The sequence below is a fragment of the Limulus polyphemus genome, unplaced genomic scaffold (assembly GCF_000517525.1).
Source record: "Limulus polyphemus unplaced genomic scaffold, Limulus_polyphemus-2.1.2 Scaffold1382, whole genome shotgun sequence".
NCBI classification, from domain to species: Eukaryota; Metazoa; Arthropoda; class Merostomata; order Xiphosura; family Limulidae; genus Limulus; species Limulus polyphemus.
In genome coordinates, this window is record NW_013666992.1 from 254093 (window position 1) to 274713 (window position 20621).

Genomic DNA, 20621 nt, shown 5'->3' on the forward strand with positions numbered 1-20621 from the left:
ACTTACTAACTAGTAAGTAAAGTAATAACGTAGTAGTATGTTCTGTCGTGTGTGTAGTTATATATAGTACGTACGTTACTACTATAGTGTGTCGTGTGTGTGTGTGTGTGTGTGTGTGTGTGTGTGTGTGTGTGTGTGTGTGTGTGTGTGTGTGTGTGTGTGTGTGTGTGTGTGTGTGTCTATACATAAGTTTGTGTTCATCCTTCTAACCTTTGAGTTTCACCAGAAAAAAAGTCTCGATATCCTCCAATGGCTTCAATAAGTACAGTTGTAAAATGTGCCAGAAATGTTTGGAGTCCAAGCCTAACAATTAGCTGAAGAAGATAGGACCGATGGTACAGTTTCAAGTGTTTTTGAGATGGAACATCAGGGTCAAAGAGTCGAGTCAAAGTTGGTAAGAGTTTCTGGACAGTCTGTTGAGGTCCAAGTTCTTGTGCAATGACACTAAATAGGTGCCAAGAAGCTAAAAGAGAAGTTTTTGATCCTTCAAATATTTCCTGCAAATATGGTGCCAGTATATCAAGCCCCTCTGGATTTAACTTAGGAAGAAGAGTTGGTAATGTCTTTGCTGTTAGGATGATGACAGCTTCAGCTGATGACTGAATTTCTTTATCATCTGTATCCGAAGGAACAGAAAGAGCAACAGTGGAGTTTAAAATACTAAAATATTTGTTAATTTGACAAAGGTATGAATAAAAGATTGGAAAAGATGATGGAAAAGGGAGGATGCATATAAGTGGCTGTAAAAGCTGATGAGCAGATGGTGGTGGAAGGCCATCAGAGGTTACAGATGGGTAGTAAAACATCCCATTAGAGATCTTTTCTCCAGGCTTGGTTTCTTGTTCATTCAGGTCAACTTGCAATAACAGTTTTAGCACATAGTGAAAACACCTAAAACAACAAAGAAAGCCATATTATGAACTATAAAAACATGTAAAGAAAGAATAAAAGATTTTACTTGTAAAGCAAAATTTCTGAGAAACAACTCAATTTTGTACATGTTTACTCAATTATTTTAATAATAAAATTCAATACACTGAAATAAGTAATAAAGAGTTAAAATTAAATAAACTTACATACATTCAAAAATTAATGTAACCTGCAAAATTAAGAGTTTTTAAACCTAATGCTTAAAAATAAATATCAATTTCTGTTTATTATAGGAATCTAATGGACTCTGTCAGCACCAAGTTTATATATTCAACAATAACCTATTGGCTATTTTAAACAATGACCCCATTTATGTTTATACTTAAAGAAACAAATATGCTGCTTTTGTTGATTCATACAGATACTCTTAGTTAGACCTTAACATGAAGAAAACCAACCAATTAATATTCAGTAGCTAACAGCAAAGTGAAAGTAATAAAATGGGATTATAAGGCAATTAGAATAGTTTTAATTGAAACAGAGAAAAAGAAAAGTCTGTAAACAATATCTTTGGTCAGGTAACACAAAACTAAGATCTCTTAATAAAAATATCAAAAACTCATAATATAAAAAGTTGTTTCACAAAGACTTTGGGAATTATTTACCTTGGTACTTCATGAAAATAAGCTTTCATTTGCCTTTGAATGAAGGAGTACCTTTCATCAAGAGGAACTTTCTTTGGTAAAATTCTTAAACGGAATGATAGCACAATCTCTGCAATCAAGCACCCTAGTACTTTCATATCCCGACTTCTTCTATGGTGTGGACGATCTTTTTCTTCTTCTTCACTCTAACAAATATAAGATAATATGAAATCATGATGAACATACAAATCACAAAATATAACGAACTAGAAAGCAAACATAAAGTGTTATTAATTTTCATGTACGTGAATGTAAACACATTCTTAACACTATTGCTGTTTTTTTTTTTAAACTGAAATATCTATTTACATTCAACAATTGTTCTTCAGGCCTTAGCTTAATTGTTAACATAATGACTTTATAAAACAAGACCTCAATACCAAAGACAGATTTCTACTTTGACTATTTAAAGACAAATAATTATAAGCAAGTCATACATTTCAGAATTCTGGATTATGATCACATGATGGTTCCCATGATTTGGCATATAATCCTAAGTATAACTCCATTGCTTTTATAGATGGAAAACATTTGAGAAGTTTTATAAATTTTATAAGTTAACCTCAAAATGACATTAAACTTTACTACATGTAATCCTAACTATAGGAGTGAGGTTCACTATACTACTGAACATCAATTCATATGATAGTGATAACATTTGTACAGCTAGCAACTCTTGAAACATAGTAATTGTTTTCTTGTAGAAACATGTTTACAGGCTTCATGATTAAATGATAATTAACCTGTGACTTATCAGCTGATGGTACCGTGTTCATGGTTCGTTCTGTGAAGGAGTACAGGGATTCTAATTGATTTAAAGCAGCCAGAGGGTTGTAGTCTTTAGGAAGAACAACTGTTTGATTCTCAGGACGAAAGTCCCCTTTTGATACCTCCGTTGCAAATTGGGGTGTGCTTGGTTTACTTCTGAAATGAAATTTTATTTTAAATTTCTTGAAGTAAGCAAAAACAACCAATATCATACAAAATTAAAATACGAGATTATCATCATACAGACAGAATTGTATCATTATATACATGAATGTCACTTTTCCCACTTTTGACACTACTCTAAATAAAGCATATTGAAAACATTTCACATAATGTTGAATGGATTAGGTAAATATGCACACTTAAATAGTCAGATGCATCAATATAATTCCTCTAGAGAAATGTATATAGGCTTTAAATATTCTCATATATTAGAAGATCTTCTATAACATTCTTTAACTCTCTCACCATGGGTTCAGTCAAATTAACCGACTTTGTAACCATTTTGTACTCACTATAGCTTCCATACTACAACTTTTAATACAGTATGTGTATCTTAAAAAAAAAAATTAGCAGACTTTCTGTGAACATTACAAGTCTTTTGTACACAAAAATTCAGATTTTTCAATGAAGTATTTTTACTAAAAATTTGTCCAGTCTTTTTATTACTAGTCTGAGTGCAAAGTGATTTTCATGTTAAGATCAAAAATACTTTTCTTCATCTCAAAATTCTCAAATTTCATTTGCATAATCTCTAAAACCTCCTAAATAAATTTCAAACGTTTTTTTTCAGTAAAACGTTATATTTTATCTGTCATTTTCTCTATCTTAGCTCTGTACAAGATTGTAATCTCCAAAAAAATCAACAAACAAAATAAATCTGAATTATCCTTTTTTCTCTCTAGAATGACTTCAAATTGTAACATGAAACTACATTCTTTTATCCTAAGTAGCTCCAAGTTCGTAACATTATACATCTATTTATGATTAAATTTTATTGTTTTATTGCCATTTGAACATGTCTAACTTCTATCTGAGCCATTATAAGTTGTAAATCACATAATGCACAGACTACTTGTGAGCATACATCATGAAAAATACTATTATTCTTTATATTATCTTATTTCACCTAAAAGGTTTCCAAGTTTTACATATTAGTTACATTTATAACAATAAACAAAGAGTACACAGGAAAAAAAACAAGAAATAAAGTAATTACTTGGTTCTTTTTTTGTTTAATTAAATAATGCACCAAAGAACACAGAATAATCGCATGCAAATAGCAGACAATGTCCCATAACTATCATAAAACTTTGCTGGCTTTCTAGCTATACAATATGAGCCATTAAAAATTCGGCTAAGCTCGTCAATGTGTTTCCCATGGAATAATGTTTGAATTGGAAGCAAAATGGACAGTTCTCTGTACAGAAAATAATGTAATATGATACATCATTTGATAGATTAAAATATTGGCTTTCTATTGGTTATAAATATCATAGTATTAAACATCAGAGACAACTATTGGCAAATTTTGAACAAGAGGATGTGATAACTGAGTGTGGCAAGAGGGGTCTGATTTTCTATTTGATGGCTCTGTAACCAAATAAGATTGAAGGCTATAAAATTATGCTTTGCTTCAGCAATGGCAACATTATAATAAGTAATTACATTAAATTTTGTACTTCTTGGAGGAGTGGTAAATAGAGAGGAAGGGATGTGTTTAGAGAGAAAATATCACAATTCTCATACTAGGGAAAATTCAGGATTTCTTTTTAACATTGCCATATAAAATTAAGAATTTAAAACTTATATTCTATTAGAATTTGGAATATTAGCTACATTTTATGCTAAAGTTATTCGTATACCCTGATAAGAAAGTAGCTTAATTAAATTTTGAATATCAGTCATGAAAATTCGTAGAAAAGTAGACTGTATATTAAGTGATAAACATAAATACAAACAAGTAGCAAAAACACATGTTCGATGTTGTTGTAGTTTTTGCAGTAAAACAAAACAATGTCTTAATAAGGGTATTGTTAGATTTTAGTTTCCAATAAATAAAAATTATCCGAAATGAACTCTTATTCTAATGACCATTTTATTGTCTTTTTATTTTTCTCTTTTGTAACTAGTGACAATCATTCGACCTAATGTTACATCACATTCTAAAAATTACTTAATCGTTAATTAAACATGGCACATAAATTATTTTAACACTAATCGCAAAGTAAGATATCAGAAACTTACAAACATGAGACATGTGAGAAGTTGGCTTAAAAGCTTAGTACTCAAAATAATATTGATTTGTACCACACTAAAAATGTATTTTTTTCTCCCAGTTTCCCAAGAATACAGCTAACAAAAAATATAGTAATGTTGAGTTAGACTAAAAGACTAAATACTGAAAATTCTCTCATCCCAATCATTAACCCTAGAATTGCAGTCCTTCCCCAAATTGACTTTTTAAAATCACTTTTTAATAATTTTTATTATTTATACTGCTTCTGGGTTCATGACTTTGCTGATTACCGGTCCTCTAATAATATACAAGGCACACACACACACAAACACCATCAACACTAATTAATCCCACTGATGACAAGATTTCATCTTACTTTTGTTCATTTTTACAGTAAATTTTGTAAGAAGCAAAAACATAAAATTATGTAATATGTGGACTTCATGAGTGGTGGATAGAATACAAGTCTAAATGTTCTGACATACAAAGTTCAATGAATAGCTTTTTAAAAACAGTCACTTTCTTAATATAATTTTTCTTTTATACACATGCAAGTTTTCTTTTCACAATTGAAAATTACCCTATTTAAAATGGATGTGTAATTTCTGATCTATTAATAACATTGTTTTAGTTTTGAAAAAGAAAACAAAGGTACATAAGCCTTAAAAAATTATTACATATCACCAAAAACGTTAAGATATTTTTTGAAAACATTGTCAAACTGAAAGAAATTATACAACAGTGATTATTTATGATGAAAAAATGCTAATTCTATTATTTCCTATAGATTACATTTCCATGGGCTAGAGAAGTCTTATATTTAACTCATAACTTAGCTCCAAGAATGAATGACAGTTCTACTTGTATGGGCAGTGTCATTAACTCATGAATGAATATGCTTACACCGATTGTAAATTTATATCTTCAGAACTTAGTATAATTGTAGTTTCTACAGCTGATGGTTACCAGTAAAATAATATTTGAAAGTTCATTTGATCACCAATAGTAATTAGATCACAAAACAACTTGACAAAAAAAAAAATCATATTAAGTGAGCATATTGGGTAGACAGATAACTACCAGGTTCGTTAAAACAAACATGCTTCTACAAACAGTGTCCAAAATTTATAAATTAACAAGATTGATTACTCAATACATAAACTAATCTCCATAATTATGTGAATAAGTCAAAAACATCAAGCTGATATGAAATCTTGGATATAACTTATTATGAAATACAAGTAGCACTATACATAAGAGTTACAATGCGTGTGAAAAGTTGTCTTCTTAGAGTTTGAAGCCTTGGTATCTTCAGAGATAAAATATCAGTACTAAAACACTAATGAATCTGGGTAAACACAGAACACTTATAATTAGACACAAAGATGTAGTATAGTGTTAAGAACATTTAATTTTTCTTGTAACGCAGACCCCTCTGTAAACCTTTGCACCATTTCTAGTTGATATCTACATCTGAAATTGGACATCATAAATCCTACTGTTAATACAAATACAATTTTCTACACCCTGTAAACAAAAATTCCTGATGAACATGATCAAGTAAATCAAATAATAAAACAGATAGGACATAATATTCAATTTCATACCTCATCAAACTAAGTCTTCTTGGAACTTTACTTCCTCCTTCTGACAAACTGTCTTCATCTCCACTCTCCTTAGGGTCCTGAGTATTATTACAGTGAAATTAGGTGAAAATCATGAGAGAGAGAGAGAAGGAAATCCGTTGTTATTGCTTGAATATTTTGTTTTATTAAATATATTTAATTTTGTATTACAAAAGGCAATGAAGTGAATATTCAAAATATTTTCAGCTTCTCATCAAGTATAAAAATACACTGTTTTCAAACTTTTATCAAGTTAACTGTTAAACTGAAATATATATATATATTTTAAATGACATACAAAATAAGATTTAACCAACACATACGCTTCCACTTTCTTTCTCTGTGTTGTCTGCAACTGTTTTCTTCTTAGCTATTGCAGGAAATAATAACTGAAACAAGGTAAATAGTGTAATCAAAATGTATTTAAAATGAAATATATCACTAATATAGAACATATTTATCTTTAATATATTTGCATTTCAACAACAAATGTCTGGAAATATAAAACAAGGTTATGATAATTCATAAACTCTTCACTTTGCATCGAGCTTCATCTGCCAGTTTTTACAGCTTCATTTATTCATGGTAATTTTTCCCAATACATCCATTCATAACTTTATGCTAAAAAGGTGTACAAACATTTGATGCTGAAATAATTAAAATAACCAAAGCTGCTTTTATGTTGCTTAACATCCATTTCTTACAGATTATATTAAAACAGAACATGGAACTTCTATTACTGCATGTTTTACACAAACTTAGAATCAAAGGCTAGATACAGCAGTAACAAATGTGTTATTCTAATTCTCTACAGGATATATCACGAAAAAAAGAAAAGGAAATAATTTTTCACAAACTCTAAGACTAGACACTTTCATTCAAAACAATATATTGAATATTTATTCAAATACTCCTATGTTTTTTCTTTTTCTTTATACAGATGGCCTTAAAAGTTAAACTGTCTTTAATGTGTAAAAGAATCATTACAGATTTGATTTTAACATGTGAAATCATTGTTCATAATCCCAATTAGTGAAAACATAACTTCAGGCTTTAATAGAACGATAATCAGTAGCCATGTATATTACATTACCATCATCAGTCCAGATTGTCAACTTATTGTCATAGTGGATAACAGTATTGCGATATTTAATTCATTATTGTTTTATAGTGCCAATTCAATTGCCTATTAACAATTAATGTAATCAATAGCTTGAAAGATATATATATATTATTCTAAATGTTGGTACTCTTTACCAAGAACTGAAAATAAAACTCAACAAATAAGATAGCCCACAAGGATACTTTCTTTGTGAAATTTGTTGATATTTCATTACAAACTATATGAATATTCATGTCAATAAATATCTATACACACCACACTTGTTAGGGAAAATTAATTTCCACAGCTAAATTGAAGCAGGGTTCTATCTGAACTAATTAACAGGGATGCTCCAACTTAAGATAAAAAAACTACTGAATTATAAGGCTTCAGCTATATTACTGTCACATTTTATTCTACGGTGAATCATAAAAGTATATTCTGCAGTAAAGAAAATTAAAACTGGACCTGCACAGTCAACAGTAGTTAGCCTACAGGTGAGCACAAAATATATGATGTGAGAATTAAAAAGCATTGGAATTCTAAGAAAATACAAACTGATTATAATAATAATGGAATCATGGATCTGCAAGGGTAACTTACCTTTTGAGAGGGTAATCTAAAGGTTTTTGGAGCAGTTCTACTAAGGTAATAAGAAGGTGTAAGCTTATGTGGATGAGGGTGAGTAAAAAGCTGAACCATGCCATTGTTCACAATAGTTGTGTGTTGGTCCACAAGGGGCAAGAATACATTCTTTGACTTAACAGCTGCACTTCCTGATAACTGGATAAAATAAATTCTTTAGAAAAAAGATACAAGCTTTAACAACCAATTAAATATCCCAAATTAAAAATAAATCTTTCGTAATATATTTCAACTTGAAATTTTTTGAAGGACTAGCTTTACACAAATATGTATAAATGAGGTTTTTCCAAGCTTTATCTTTCTTGCTCCCTCACTAAAGAATTTAGTATTAACTTTATTTTCTGGTTGTTTACAGAGAACACAATGAAGGATAAATAAGAGGTGATTTTAATACATGATTTTTGAAAGACTAACACTAAATTTTAATTCTTACGAAAAACATATGTTGTATGTTTTTTATTAAATAAAGTTAACATTTTCTTTACACTGAAAATATATTTGATAGATAATTACTTCCTGTCACACAAAGCCATCTCGATATTCTTCCTGCCCTCTAAAATCTGCTAAAAAATTTCCATTCTCAGTGCACTAGTCTATATACCCCATGAATTTCCTGTCATTTTTAAACATGAACATATAACGTGACTATATGTAAGTACCAATTGGAAATACATTTTTAGTGCAAGAAAAATGTTAAGTTCCGATACAGTTTTACCTCCAGATTGAACAGGTGTGCTTCGAGATGAAAATAAAGCACACTTGTGGGGTATCACAATACTTCTCGAACAGGTAGGCTCTTTGCCCTTGAAGTACGAAATTAATCTGATATGAGCAGAAAAAAGGATGTGCACAAGTGTAATTTGTTCTGAGAGGTGCAATCCATAGTAAAATATAAACCAAATTAGATATGCACATACACAACCTGAACCAGAGAGATAAGATTCCATAACATGTCCTCGGTATTAAGAGGTTGAGGATCAAAAAAGATAAAAACAAATATATTGTAACATAAACATGGTGGCTAGGGCATGTGGACCATATTACATACACTCATCAACCTCAACCATAAGTAAACAGAGTGTCATATGTCAAGCAACCGAAATTACAAATAGGAAGTTAGCTTTCAGCCAAAACCAGACAAACTCCCAAAACCACTGTAGGAGCAAGAAGTACCACAAACAAAACCCAGCATTACAGGGTCATTGCATTACCTGAACTCAACTTTAAGAACAGAGTAATATCTGTGATCAGTATTAAGAGCCAAAATCATAAAATCACTTAACCAAAAACACAGGAAAGAGATACCTTGCATCCAAAAATACTAGAAGGACATGGAACATTCACTCAACTGTAGGAACAGTGTACATATGTTCTGTTGTTGGTATTACAAGGCAGACAAAGTCCCCCAAACTCAACTGTAGGAGCAGGAAAAGAACCTTCTGTAACCGGTACTAATGAGAAAGGGGCCTCTACTGCACACAACCATAGGAACAAGATAGTATCATACCAACCCCAGAATTATGAGGAGGATCTCATGTAGGTTGGAATAAGTCCAACCTACAGCTGTCCACCTGGGGAAAAAACAGTGGACCTGACAAAAGTCATGTTTGAAAATGTCAGGTGGTGATGTCTGGATGAACAATGTCCAACCGAGGTTGATGGAGTAGAGACTGAGACAAAGGGAAGGGGAGGTTGTACAAGTAAAAGACAGAGTAGAGAGAACCATGGTTGCAGAGGCCAATACTGATCACAAGTAGGACTATACATGGAGTGGTTTGGATTAGGGATAGAACTCTGTAGAGGAACAGAGGGAACCGTGGTTGGGCCAGCCAATATGAAGCCATTAGTAGGGCTCTGGAGAGGAGTCAAATGGGGGGGGGGGGCATGGATGTGATAACCCTTCCGATCTTGACTGAATGTGTCCACCCCACAGTTACAGGTGTGGAATGTGAGACCAAAAAGAAAGAAGTTTGGTGTTCTAATGGGTGGAGAAAGCATCAACATGAGGTGTTTTCAGCCAAGAACACACCCACTGAAAGACCTGTGGATCAAGGGACTACTCCATGGGAAGAATCTTATTGAGTCAAGACAAATAGAAAAGGAGATCCAGAGTCTGAAAGCATAGAGACCTGGATCTGGTACACCCTTGCTTGGTGATATAACTGACCCCTATGGAGATGTTAGAGTGTCCTATAACCACATTCCCTCACAGGAGAGGAAGGAAGTGGGACAAAGCTTGAGGAACTGCCATAAGTTTGAGAATGTTGACATGGAGAGAAAACTCATAAACCGACCAGAGACCACAAATCTCCTGAATGTGAGGGTAAGCACCCCAACCCTCTAAAGATGTGCCTGTGAACAAATGTAAATCCAGATGAGGTGGAAAAAGCAGAACCCTCACCATGGTCTAGTCCCTGTCTAGCCACCAAGGGGAAAAGGGTGGTCCAAAGGATCCGAGTAGAAGTTCCACTGATCGAGGAGTGTATACTGAAGGGTACACATATGAGCTCAACCCACAGGAATGAGAGCTTCCAAGGAAGCCCACATCCCCCAAAATAGATAAAACTGAGAGAGAATGTGCGGTGAAGGCCTTGTGGACTGCTTGCTCCATAACCCGAAGACAAAGAGGAGAAGGCTGGACCTGACTGAGGTTGGAATTGAACAAAACCCCAAACGAACTCAGTAATGAGTGGGGGTAAGAACAGACTTCACCTTTATCAGGAGTCCCACCTGTGCTGCTTCTTCTAGGAGCAGACACATCAAGTGAAGTTGTCAGGCAAAAGTTCTTACCACCTGACAATATACATAACAGTTGAAATTAGTCCAAACAGTAGGGCCCTAAAGTAGAACACTTGACTTCTTTCTATAAATAACTGTCAATGATGTGGGTACTGTGGGGACAAACCTCAAATTATAGAGTATGAAGAGAAAATTTAGATTCTAGTATCAAGAACGTAGGAAATGTAGCCAAAGCGAACCTCAGCCCTATGAATGGAGAAAGAATGAACACGTTAGTGATGTAGCAAAGCAAAATAAATAAAAATTATTCATATAGAACAATGAATTAGATGTTATTAGTTGGAATGATAATGTAAAGTACAAAATATCTAAATATACATAGTTGACAAAGTACTCATTAATATCAAACTGACAAAACATCAAAATTTACCCAGTCTATAAAGTACGTAATAATAACAAACATGTAAACCAGCTAAAATAACCTATAAAACAAAGTAATAATCAATATCTAACATACAATAAATTGAAATTAACTTGGATAACAGAGAACACATAATTATCTAACTTACCAAAGTCTGAGCACTGACGATGTGAAATACTTGATTCTCCTGTGCGTAAAGCAAAATGAGGCCACAAAAAGGGCATCTGAGCTGCACCTACCATGGGTATCACAAGCAGGTGCAAAGTGTACAAGTTGTAAAACTTACTACCAATCCACTGGGAGATCTGGAAGCAATAGGAAGAAAGGAGGAGAAGGACAAACCTCTGCCCAAAGTAAATGACATGGAGTCATGATTACAGGAGCAAGAAAAAGAAAACTAGCAAAATCACTGTCGTCTAGAACACATAGTAAAATTGAATATGCATCGACCCAATAACCAGCTGTAAAAAAGGGGGTGTGGAAGGTGAAATATCCTGAAGTGTGGAGTGTGACAGACCAAAATAAAGAGATGCCAGAAAATGAATATCTAACTTGTCTTCTCCTTGATTGTATTCTTCCTCAGCAACATTGTCAAGTTAAAAAGGATATGAAATTGCCAACTGAACATATGAATCTAGCTCCCTGCGAATTAAGGCCTGTACCTCCTCTGCAGGTGAAGTTGTACTTTATTCCTGGGAAGTCATATCAGTAGCAGAGTTGACTGTTACGGAAACTACCACAGTTGATACATTGAATCGGAAATTCATACAAAGTTCTTCTATAATTTGGTGACAAGAAGAAGAAAAAAAATTCAAAGGGCAAATAAGCACAATCATAAACAGTAGCCACATGTGAAAAAAAACACACATTTAAATGAAGCTGTGCCAATCAAGAAAGTGAAGATTGAGCAGAAATAGCAGAGGAAGCTAGCTGCACCAATATAGGTGATGCAATACTATTGGTGGAGAGTAACCACTGATATATACATGTTCAAAAATGCCACACAATTCATGGGGTATATAGACTTGTGCACTGAGCATGAAAATATTTCAGTAATACTTAGATGGCAGAAAGAAGATAGAGATAGTTTTGTGCAAGAGGAGGAAAGACTGGATTGAAAAAATATTTATTTGAGGGTAAGATGACAGTATCACGAGTTCAGATAGTGATTTCATATGCATATATTTGTTTCAAAACTGTACTCTGGAAAATATGAAACATCAAATATTACAATCTTTAGGCTTTATATCCATGTACATAATATACATCTTTCCTTATGTTCATATAGACATAATAAATAACAGACAGTACGACTATTCTTTTGTGAAACAACATACTACATTTTTAACCAAACCTTTGAAGTGTCTAACCATAAAAACATCATAAATTGAAAGAAACACCACACCCGATAACCAAATGTAAGATCAATCCAATGATGAAGCTTCTCTGAAACATGGTCACTTTCTAGAGCAGCTCTGTGTTTTTCAATAAAGTCTTCAGGATCATCACACCACCATGGAACTCCCAAGTCAGGAAGGTCATCATGAATGGAATAAAATATGATAGGATCAGTATAAAATTCAGGAATGCATTCTTCAGGGGTCCACTCCTAGACAACAAGACAAGATTTTTTTTAAATATGTTTCATTAGTCATCAAGATTTGGATATAAAAAATCCAAGTAAACAACTACACAATATTTTACTACCAGTAAATGTCAAATAAAAAATTTTATTTTATCAAATATACATGTCAAACCAATTTCCTATAGCAAATAATGACACTTAGAAAAAAAAAAACCTTTATTTCATTTTGTGTTGAAAAGGAATCAAGTTTTCTATGATGACAAAAAAAACAACAAATAAGTTTGTAATAGTTTCTTTTTCTCAATTATTCCTAAAAATTTGACTTAATTGCTGTTACAAAGAGAATTAGAACATAATGTCATTGCTTAAAAGTCTGTTACTGTTCAATAAGATAATAGTACACACATATGCTTATAATCAAGCTATTAGTTTAATCATCATTGGCTGACAATAATTCCAGGCCTATTAATATTAAACATAGTAAAAAAGTACCAGGAAAAATATTATGTGAAAATGTTTCAAGCTGAAGAAAATACCAATGATTCTGTGAGACAACTCTGAAAATGTTTAGATAGGCCATTCAAGATCTTTTGCAAGTATTGTATTCAACCACGGCAACTGAATTAGAGAATATTTTTAGGAAAATTAACTATAATATTGGAAGACAGCAAGAAACAGATATGTTATTAAATGTGAAGGAAAAAACTCCATTGGAAAGTGATCACTACAAGATGTATATTAGTCAATACCCAAAACTACTCTTGAAGGACTTAAAAACAATTCTAAAAACTTTTTAATATCTAGGAAATGGAAATCAAATTGGTTGTCAAGACTTTCGAAAGTCATTTAAAGGTGCTGTTAATCATTTGCATTGTCTAAAGGTATGATGTGAAAACAAATGAAGACATGGTTGTTTTCATTTTTAACCAGAAAATGTCATAACTTTCTCGGGAAACAAAAAAATCTTTCATTGGATGGTGCTGTTGTTAATTCCTCTGTAGTTTCACCAATAGGCATGTTCTTGACATACATGACATGGTCTGATAGTGAACATAAGAAATCAATGAATCAGACAGCATTCCTTGAAACTGTCATTAAACTAACATCAGGTAGCATCAAATCTCTCACAGACATCACTTATACAGTAAACTAGATTACTGGACAATTACATAATGGATTCCATGTAAACGGTTATTCATAAAGTTGCTAAAAGACCAGAGCAAAAAAAAAAAAAAGTTCCTGAAGGGAGTTACATAGTGCCATAATTTTATATTATTTTTTTTAATGACCATTTAAAACTTGAACACGATTGTTCAGTGATTTCATTGACATTAACCAAAATTTTGATGAAACACAATGTCTTGAAGAAAGATCAAAATATTTTCTTTATCTTAGAATTTAATTTATATTATTATTACAAATCAGAAAGTTCCATTTTTGTTATATATATATATATATATATATATCAGTCGTTTCTAACTTACTTGTATATTCTATTAACTATATTTCTTTTGTATACTTTATCTTGCCAAATCAACAGTCACCATTACTAGCTATAACTCAAAAAACATGGCAAAAACTGTTAAAGGTTTATTGGCAACCTATGCCATCACCTTTCAAAATGGCATCAGCATTACTTTTATCAGGCTAGGTATCATGTTTTCCAAAATTATTCTGGGTCAAAATTACTTAAATAGTTAATTAATTAAGTTTTGAATGTATCTATCTAAAAAAGTCATGACATGCTCACTTTGACCTGCCCCATGATGATAGGATTAAAAAAAACACTTATTTGCTTTATATTGATATAGATAAAAAAAACTTTTCCACTCAATTACTTTTTTTATTCACTGACTCCAGATATTTTAAGAGCCGAGTTTCATTAGCAACTATTCAGATCACCTGCTGACATCATAAAAAAGATGGCAAACAAAGGACTGTAGTAATAAAAACCAGACACAGAAAGAAACTATGTGATAAAAAAACAAAACAGGAATCATTATGTTCAAGGGATAATAGTTCTGAAATAAATATAAGTCTATATTTTGGGATGGACAGAAAAATTATAAAAATTAATAAATGCATTGTTTATGGGCAAGAACCCATGTAACTGCACAAAAGTGAAAGTTAGAGCATTTTATCTGTACATGTATTTGTGAATCAGTAAATAAAGGTTATTCAATTATAAAATATCTTATAAAATAGTTAGAGTTAGAATCAAATTTTACTTACACTTTGAAATTTGATACACAGATATGCACTTGCCACCTGAAAAGGTGCTCACCAGTTTGGATAGGGTTAAACACATACCAAACAAGAATGAATATAATCACAAGAACACAGTCTGCTTGGGTTGCAAGTTTTGTTGTTCCAAACCCAACTATGAAATTATCCAGTTATGAAATAACTACAACTGTTATTGCTGATATTCAGGAAAATTTAATCTCTTCAAATAAGACTTCTGATACCCTGGTTGTTGTAACTGACTTTAAGATGAAATTCATAGCTAAATATTTCAAGGAGAGGAAAGGAAAGCAGGGGGGGGGGGGGAAGAGATAATTAAATAAATTAGCATAGAGCAATGATGCAGTATTATTTCTGGAATAAAGAACTGGGAAAATTTTATACCATAACTTGCATCTCCATTCACGATGTCATAAAAACACGCAAGTTCAATAAGTCTTGATACAAATTTATAAAAACCCTATAACCTGAGCACTTTGGAAAGGTAGACCTTACTTCAGGGGCAAACTTCATGATACCTTAAAAGGCAGCAGCAAGCTAGGTGCCATTCCTTTGCAATTTCTCTATTAAAGTCCTTCCTGATGCATATCAAATGCAAATTACACCACAGGCTGTGTTACAAAAAGTGATCATATGAGCAACAAGGTCTTGTTTTAACTATCCTTTCATATAAAATTGGAATGACATTTATTTGATTTTCATACTGAAACATAAGATTGCAAGTCTATTAGATAGCCCTTCCACCAGCTACAAAGGGATTCATAGTTTCATTCAATGCAATAACTATATCTCAGCTTGTTACTGCATCACGGCTAAATAGCAGAATTCTAATTGCAGTTGCACAGCCAGGGTATTGAATGTGTTTAAAACTATTTCTATGATGGTAAATAAATTGAACAAGTATGTTGGACAAATGAACAATTTAAACTTTATATTTTTCAAGTGCATTTGAAAACTGAAGCAAGGAATCAGAAGTTTAAGAATTCTTGTCCACTATTTCACTTAAATACTTATTATGTCAGCAATAGTAAGTTATTAACTAAATCTGAGGATAAACTGTGTGGATTGGTCTTATCAAGAAGAAGTCTCAAATCACTATAGAAATCCAGAAAAAACAACAACAATTTTTATTAATGATGAGAGTAGTGTCTAAAGAGAGCAGTAATAAATAAGAGGAAATATAAACTCTATGAAACTTCTCTAAAGTATTCTCATAGTAATTTTTAATCAGGTATTCAAATAATCTAGACAATACCTTGTGCTACATGTAAGGAAGCTTGAAATGTCATGTTGAGGTATACTTATCTCACTGAATGACAAGAAAGAAAAAGGGAAAGACCAACTATCCACTGCAAATGGAATTGCTGTACAGTTACAGTAGCCAGAAGCTTTAAACATTGCAGATGAAAAACAAAAACATTACGAAATGCATGTTCCATGTAACGGTTATATAATGCCTGTAACATTCAAAGTTGGATGGATTTGTTGGTCAAAGCATAAGAAAATGTTATGGATTACAATACATCTCATTATCATAAGAGTGGTCAAATCTTACTATTTGGGTAGAAAAGCGTAGCCCTAATGTTTATTCCAGTACTGTTTAGTATATCTTCCTTTTCTCTAGTCTATTAGTTCAAAATTAGGGATGAGTAGTGTGGATAGCCCTTTTGTAATTTTATACAAATATCTGAAACAATTCCTTGTTAGAAGTTGAAACTCTTGGTAAATCATATCTACTTGAGTATTTCATTGAGAGTTAAAATTATATGAAAATCACTATCAGTTTTAGTGATAGTTTTAAGCATTTTAGTCTAAATGGCAGAAAGATAAAAAAATTAGTATACTACAGGATATAATTATGCAAGTGTTTATCACTAAATTTTAGTGAATTTGGCAAATTCAGGTTTAATATTTATCATTCTTATTAGATAATGTTATTTTTAAGTATTCTCTAAAATATTTGTAGAAGATATCAAGATTTTATATCAAGTGAGAACACAATTCAATTATTACTACTAGTCTGTAACATGATGTACTCTAGCATATTGAGTTACAGTTACAACTTTGCACTTAGGTACTATATAATAAGCTTTTCTGAACAGTTACCTGTAACTGATTGGTTTTCTGAGATAATCTCTTTCTATAATAACTATTAACTAACCTGTAACCGCTGAACCGAACTGGGATATTCACCGGGTACCCACTTGGAACGAACATGCTGACAAAGAATCGATTTAGGCATTCTTCTAGCCATATATACATAATAAGTAATGTCAGAGAGGACATCTGATACATGATGAGGAACCTGACAATTTGGAAAATTAAGAAAATTATAGCATTCCATAAATAGAAATCTACAGACATAATAAAAATATACATACTTTATCAATAAAAATAAAAGCTTGGTAGCAATAAAAAATAACTTTTGAAAACATTGACTTACATTTAACATTTAAATTAAAAAAAAGAAGTTTTAAGCCCATGAGCATTCAAAATCACAACAATTTCCATTTGTCTAACAATGCAAGTTAATATTGCTTGAAATTCAGAACTTTAGCTCTCCTTGTTTAGAGAAACATGCACTATTAAGTAAGAAACCAACTAAAATCTTCACAGCTGGGAAGTTTGTCATTGTGCAGCCTATCACTACCTCTGATTAATAAAATTTGTGAGCAAGAGGAAAGCTTTGGATATTACTCTTGAATGTCATTTATTTTATTCTATTTTTGGCAGATGATTTGCAATTTACAGTTTTATTGCATAATATCCAAGTTCTGGTATAAGTACCAAAAATTGAGATAATCAGTATATTTAGAGATATGATACAGACAGCCTTACTATGGTCATTATTAAAATTGAAGATCAAAATAAAAAACATAGATACTTAAATTACTGAATAACAAACAGTTTCAAAATACCCTAGCAAAAGGACTGAAACATTTTGAGGAAGTTTAAAAATATATGAGGCTAGAAAACAAACAACAAGATAATGAAACTGTCTGTACACATAGTAAGAAAGAAGAGGTAGAATAATTAAAAAAGAAAAATAAGGACCTGAGAAACACTGCCAACAAGTTCAAAATTTCTTGTGCTACTACTGGTATAGATGGAATGGCTAACTGCAGATTCATAAGTCAGATCAAGCTGGGTATCACCTTTAGTTAGACGGAACTTAGATTTGGAGAGGTCTCGCCAACCTCCCACTGGGATAGAAAAATCCATGATCCAAGGTAAAACAGCATGATACTGAGGATTACCAACTTCTCTTCCAGCCAACTTAAAACAAAAAAAGTTACTTTTATTATAATATAATCTTGTTAGAATGATTGATACTAATATCCAAGTCTTTCTACACATTATTTATAGTTCACATTATTATGGAGTATAATCTTTATCTACACATTTATCTTACACATAATTACTTATAAGAAAATTAATTATATCTGTCTTTGGAAAGTTAAAATCACCACGAAAAAAAAAAAAAGTGTTTTCCTCTTACATACAGATGTAAAAAAAGTTTCATTAATTATGCACATCTTTAAAGATTCTTATTACTAGTGTGAAACAACCATAGTTAGGTGAGATATGCTTCATTAATACACACTGCCTATAACTAAGTTTTAAAATGTTTGTAATTTTTGCATTTTTAAACATAAAAATTATATTTGACTTTCAAATCTACAATACAATCTTCAGATTATACCATATTGGGATTCATTATATTACAATTAAAGATATTTTTTTTATACTGAAAATGAACAAAGAATAATGAGAAGAGGATTTTAAATTAATCCACTCTACCTTTTATTATAAGACAATTTTGGTGGAGGGTCATACTACACCAACTATGTTTTTGGAAAAACTAATTTGTTTAAAAAAGTATATTATTACAAACCAAACCTTTCATCAAGTATTAGAATATATAATAATCTCTATGTTGTTACAAAATACAGAAATTAATGATTAACAAAACTGTCATATAGACCCCTTCCTCACTATAGTAATTTAAGCTTAAATACTGATAAAGTTTCAACTTTCTACAAACCTTGTTCAACTCCATCAAGTAATCAAAATTAGTTAACCATCCACGAACCCAATGGTCTACAAGTGTATTAAGATATTCAACTTTGTTGAATAATACTTTTTCAGTACTTTGTTTTTTGCAATATGGGCAATCTACAGCTCTATTTGTACATTTATAGTGAAGGGAATCTTCTCCTTTAACCTCACTGTGTTGTACTATACTACATGGAATGTCATATGGTTTGGTGGAATGTGAAAATGTAATGGAAAGTTTATCATCATAAGAAGCTTGAGTGTTTTCTGTTCTAGATCCTAGCTTTCTTTCAAAGTCCTCGGCTTCCTGCCATAAGTATGGCCACGGTCGAGGTGTCACAGATATCCACAAGTTCTGTTTGATGCCTACATCTGCCAAAGTGATTTCTCCAAGATGTAGTCCCAAGTCATGGAGTGTACGAATCACATGTAAAAGTTGGTATACTACAAATAAACACCGAGACGAAGAACTACCCAATACTGCAGGGCTAAACCTCACACAATCTTGTAAACTAAAAGCATTATGTCTTTGGATAATACAGAAGCAGGCTTCACTCTCCACAGCACACAATGCTGAAACAATGTTTGGGTGACAGTTTCCTGTTAACAAAGAAAATGCTCAAATAGTTGAAATACATTATATGATCAATAAAGCAAGGCACATAAAATGTATTTTTCAGTAGAATAAAATAAGCAAATTTGAAAGAAAAAGAGAATCAAATTATTAAGCTAATATAGTATGGGAGCTTTTAGTTTATTATGCTAAAAAGAAACTTAGATTTTCTAAACTATTTCAATGGTTTACAGTTAACTGACTACCACAGTGACATATAACAGATACATACATGTGCATAATAAATTCATGAATATATCACTACAGTACTATATCTTATTAAATGCCTAATCAATTCTGTAAGTTTGGTTACATGAACAAGTTTTCCCCCCTTTTCATTTTACTCTGTATATGTTTATATTTATAAATAAAGTAAAAACTGATGCTACAATAAGAAAGAAAAAGGTTAGAACAGTATCTACTAATGATATGTCAAGTTAAAAATAAATATTCTAAAGAGGCTTGATAACATTAGCCCTCTCACTACAGACTTGGTCAAATCAACAGAGTTCACAACCCCCAAATTGGATATATAAATCCAACAACAAAGCTACCATGTCAAACTGAAGTTACAGGGATTTCCTTTCAACTGAGACATTGGTTTGGAGAGAGTTTAGACCTCCCAAAATGACAGATTGAGTAAAATAAAAAGTGTTGTATATTTTTCAGAGAAATAAATGATAAATCAAGAATACACAAAATCCTAAGCAGTTTTAAAATACTTCAGTATGATAACAGCTGTCACATTATTAAATATTTGATACACCACCCTTATTCAGCCTGTTACTCCACAAGTCAAATTAATTTCTTCTAATTTTATGGGCCAAAATATGAATAATAACTAGGGTACAAAAGTGATGAATCAACACATTCGAAAATCATTACAAGTTTGTTTTATGGCACTGCATACTCTGAGACTAGTATATTAAATCAACTATATTAGATATTGATTTAATTTATTTTTTTTTAAGTTCTGACCTACGTAAGTGGCTTCCTTTGATCAGAAGTTA

At 31.7% G+C, this 20621-nt stretch overlaps 1 protein-coding gene across 5 annotated transcripts in view; it reads right to left on the bottom strand.

The window, feature by feature from the left end:
* LOC106463341 (WD repeat-containing protein 81-like) overlaps nt 1-20621 on the bottom strand; it is a 78598-nt gene that overhangs the window by 40035 nt on the left and 17942 nt on the right. For 3 of the 5 annotated variants that reach the window (XM_022390818.1, XM_022390817.1, XM_022390815.1), the window contains exons 5-14: nt 18988-19598; nt 17997-18218; nt 17104-17247; nt 12519-12722; nt 7912-8091; nt 6530-6595; nt 6189-6265; nt 2318-2498; nt 1536-1720; nt 211-891 (exon numbers count right to left, since the gene is read on the bottom strand). In XM_022390818.1, the coding sequence (XP_022246526.1) occupies nt 211-891; nt 1536-1720; nt 2318-2498; nt 6189-6265; nt 6530-6595; nt 7912-8091; nt 12519-12722; nt 17104-17247; nt 17997-18218; nt 18988-19598 (2551 nt within the window). The remainder of the gene's footprint in view (nt 1-210; nt 892-1535; nt 1721-2317; nt 2499-6188; nt 6266-6529; nt 6596-7911; nt 8092-12518; nt 12723-17103; nt 17248-17996; nt 18219-18987; nt 19599-20621) is intronic. The other 2 variants (XM_022390816.1, XM_022390819.1) reach the window with 2 other exon arrangements.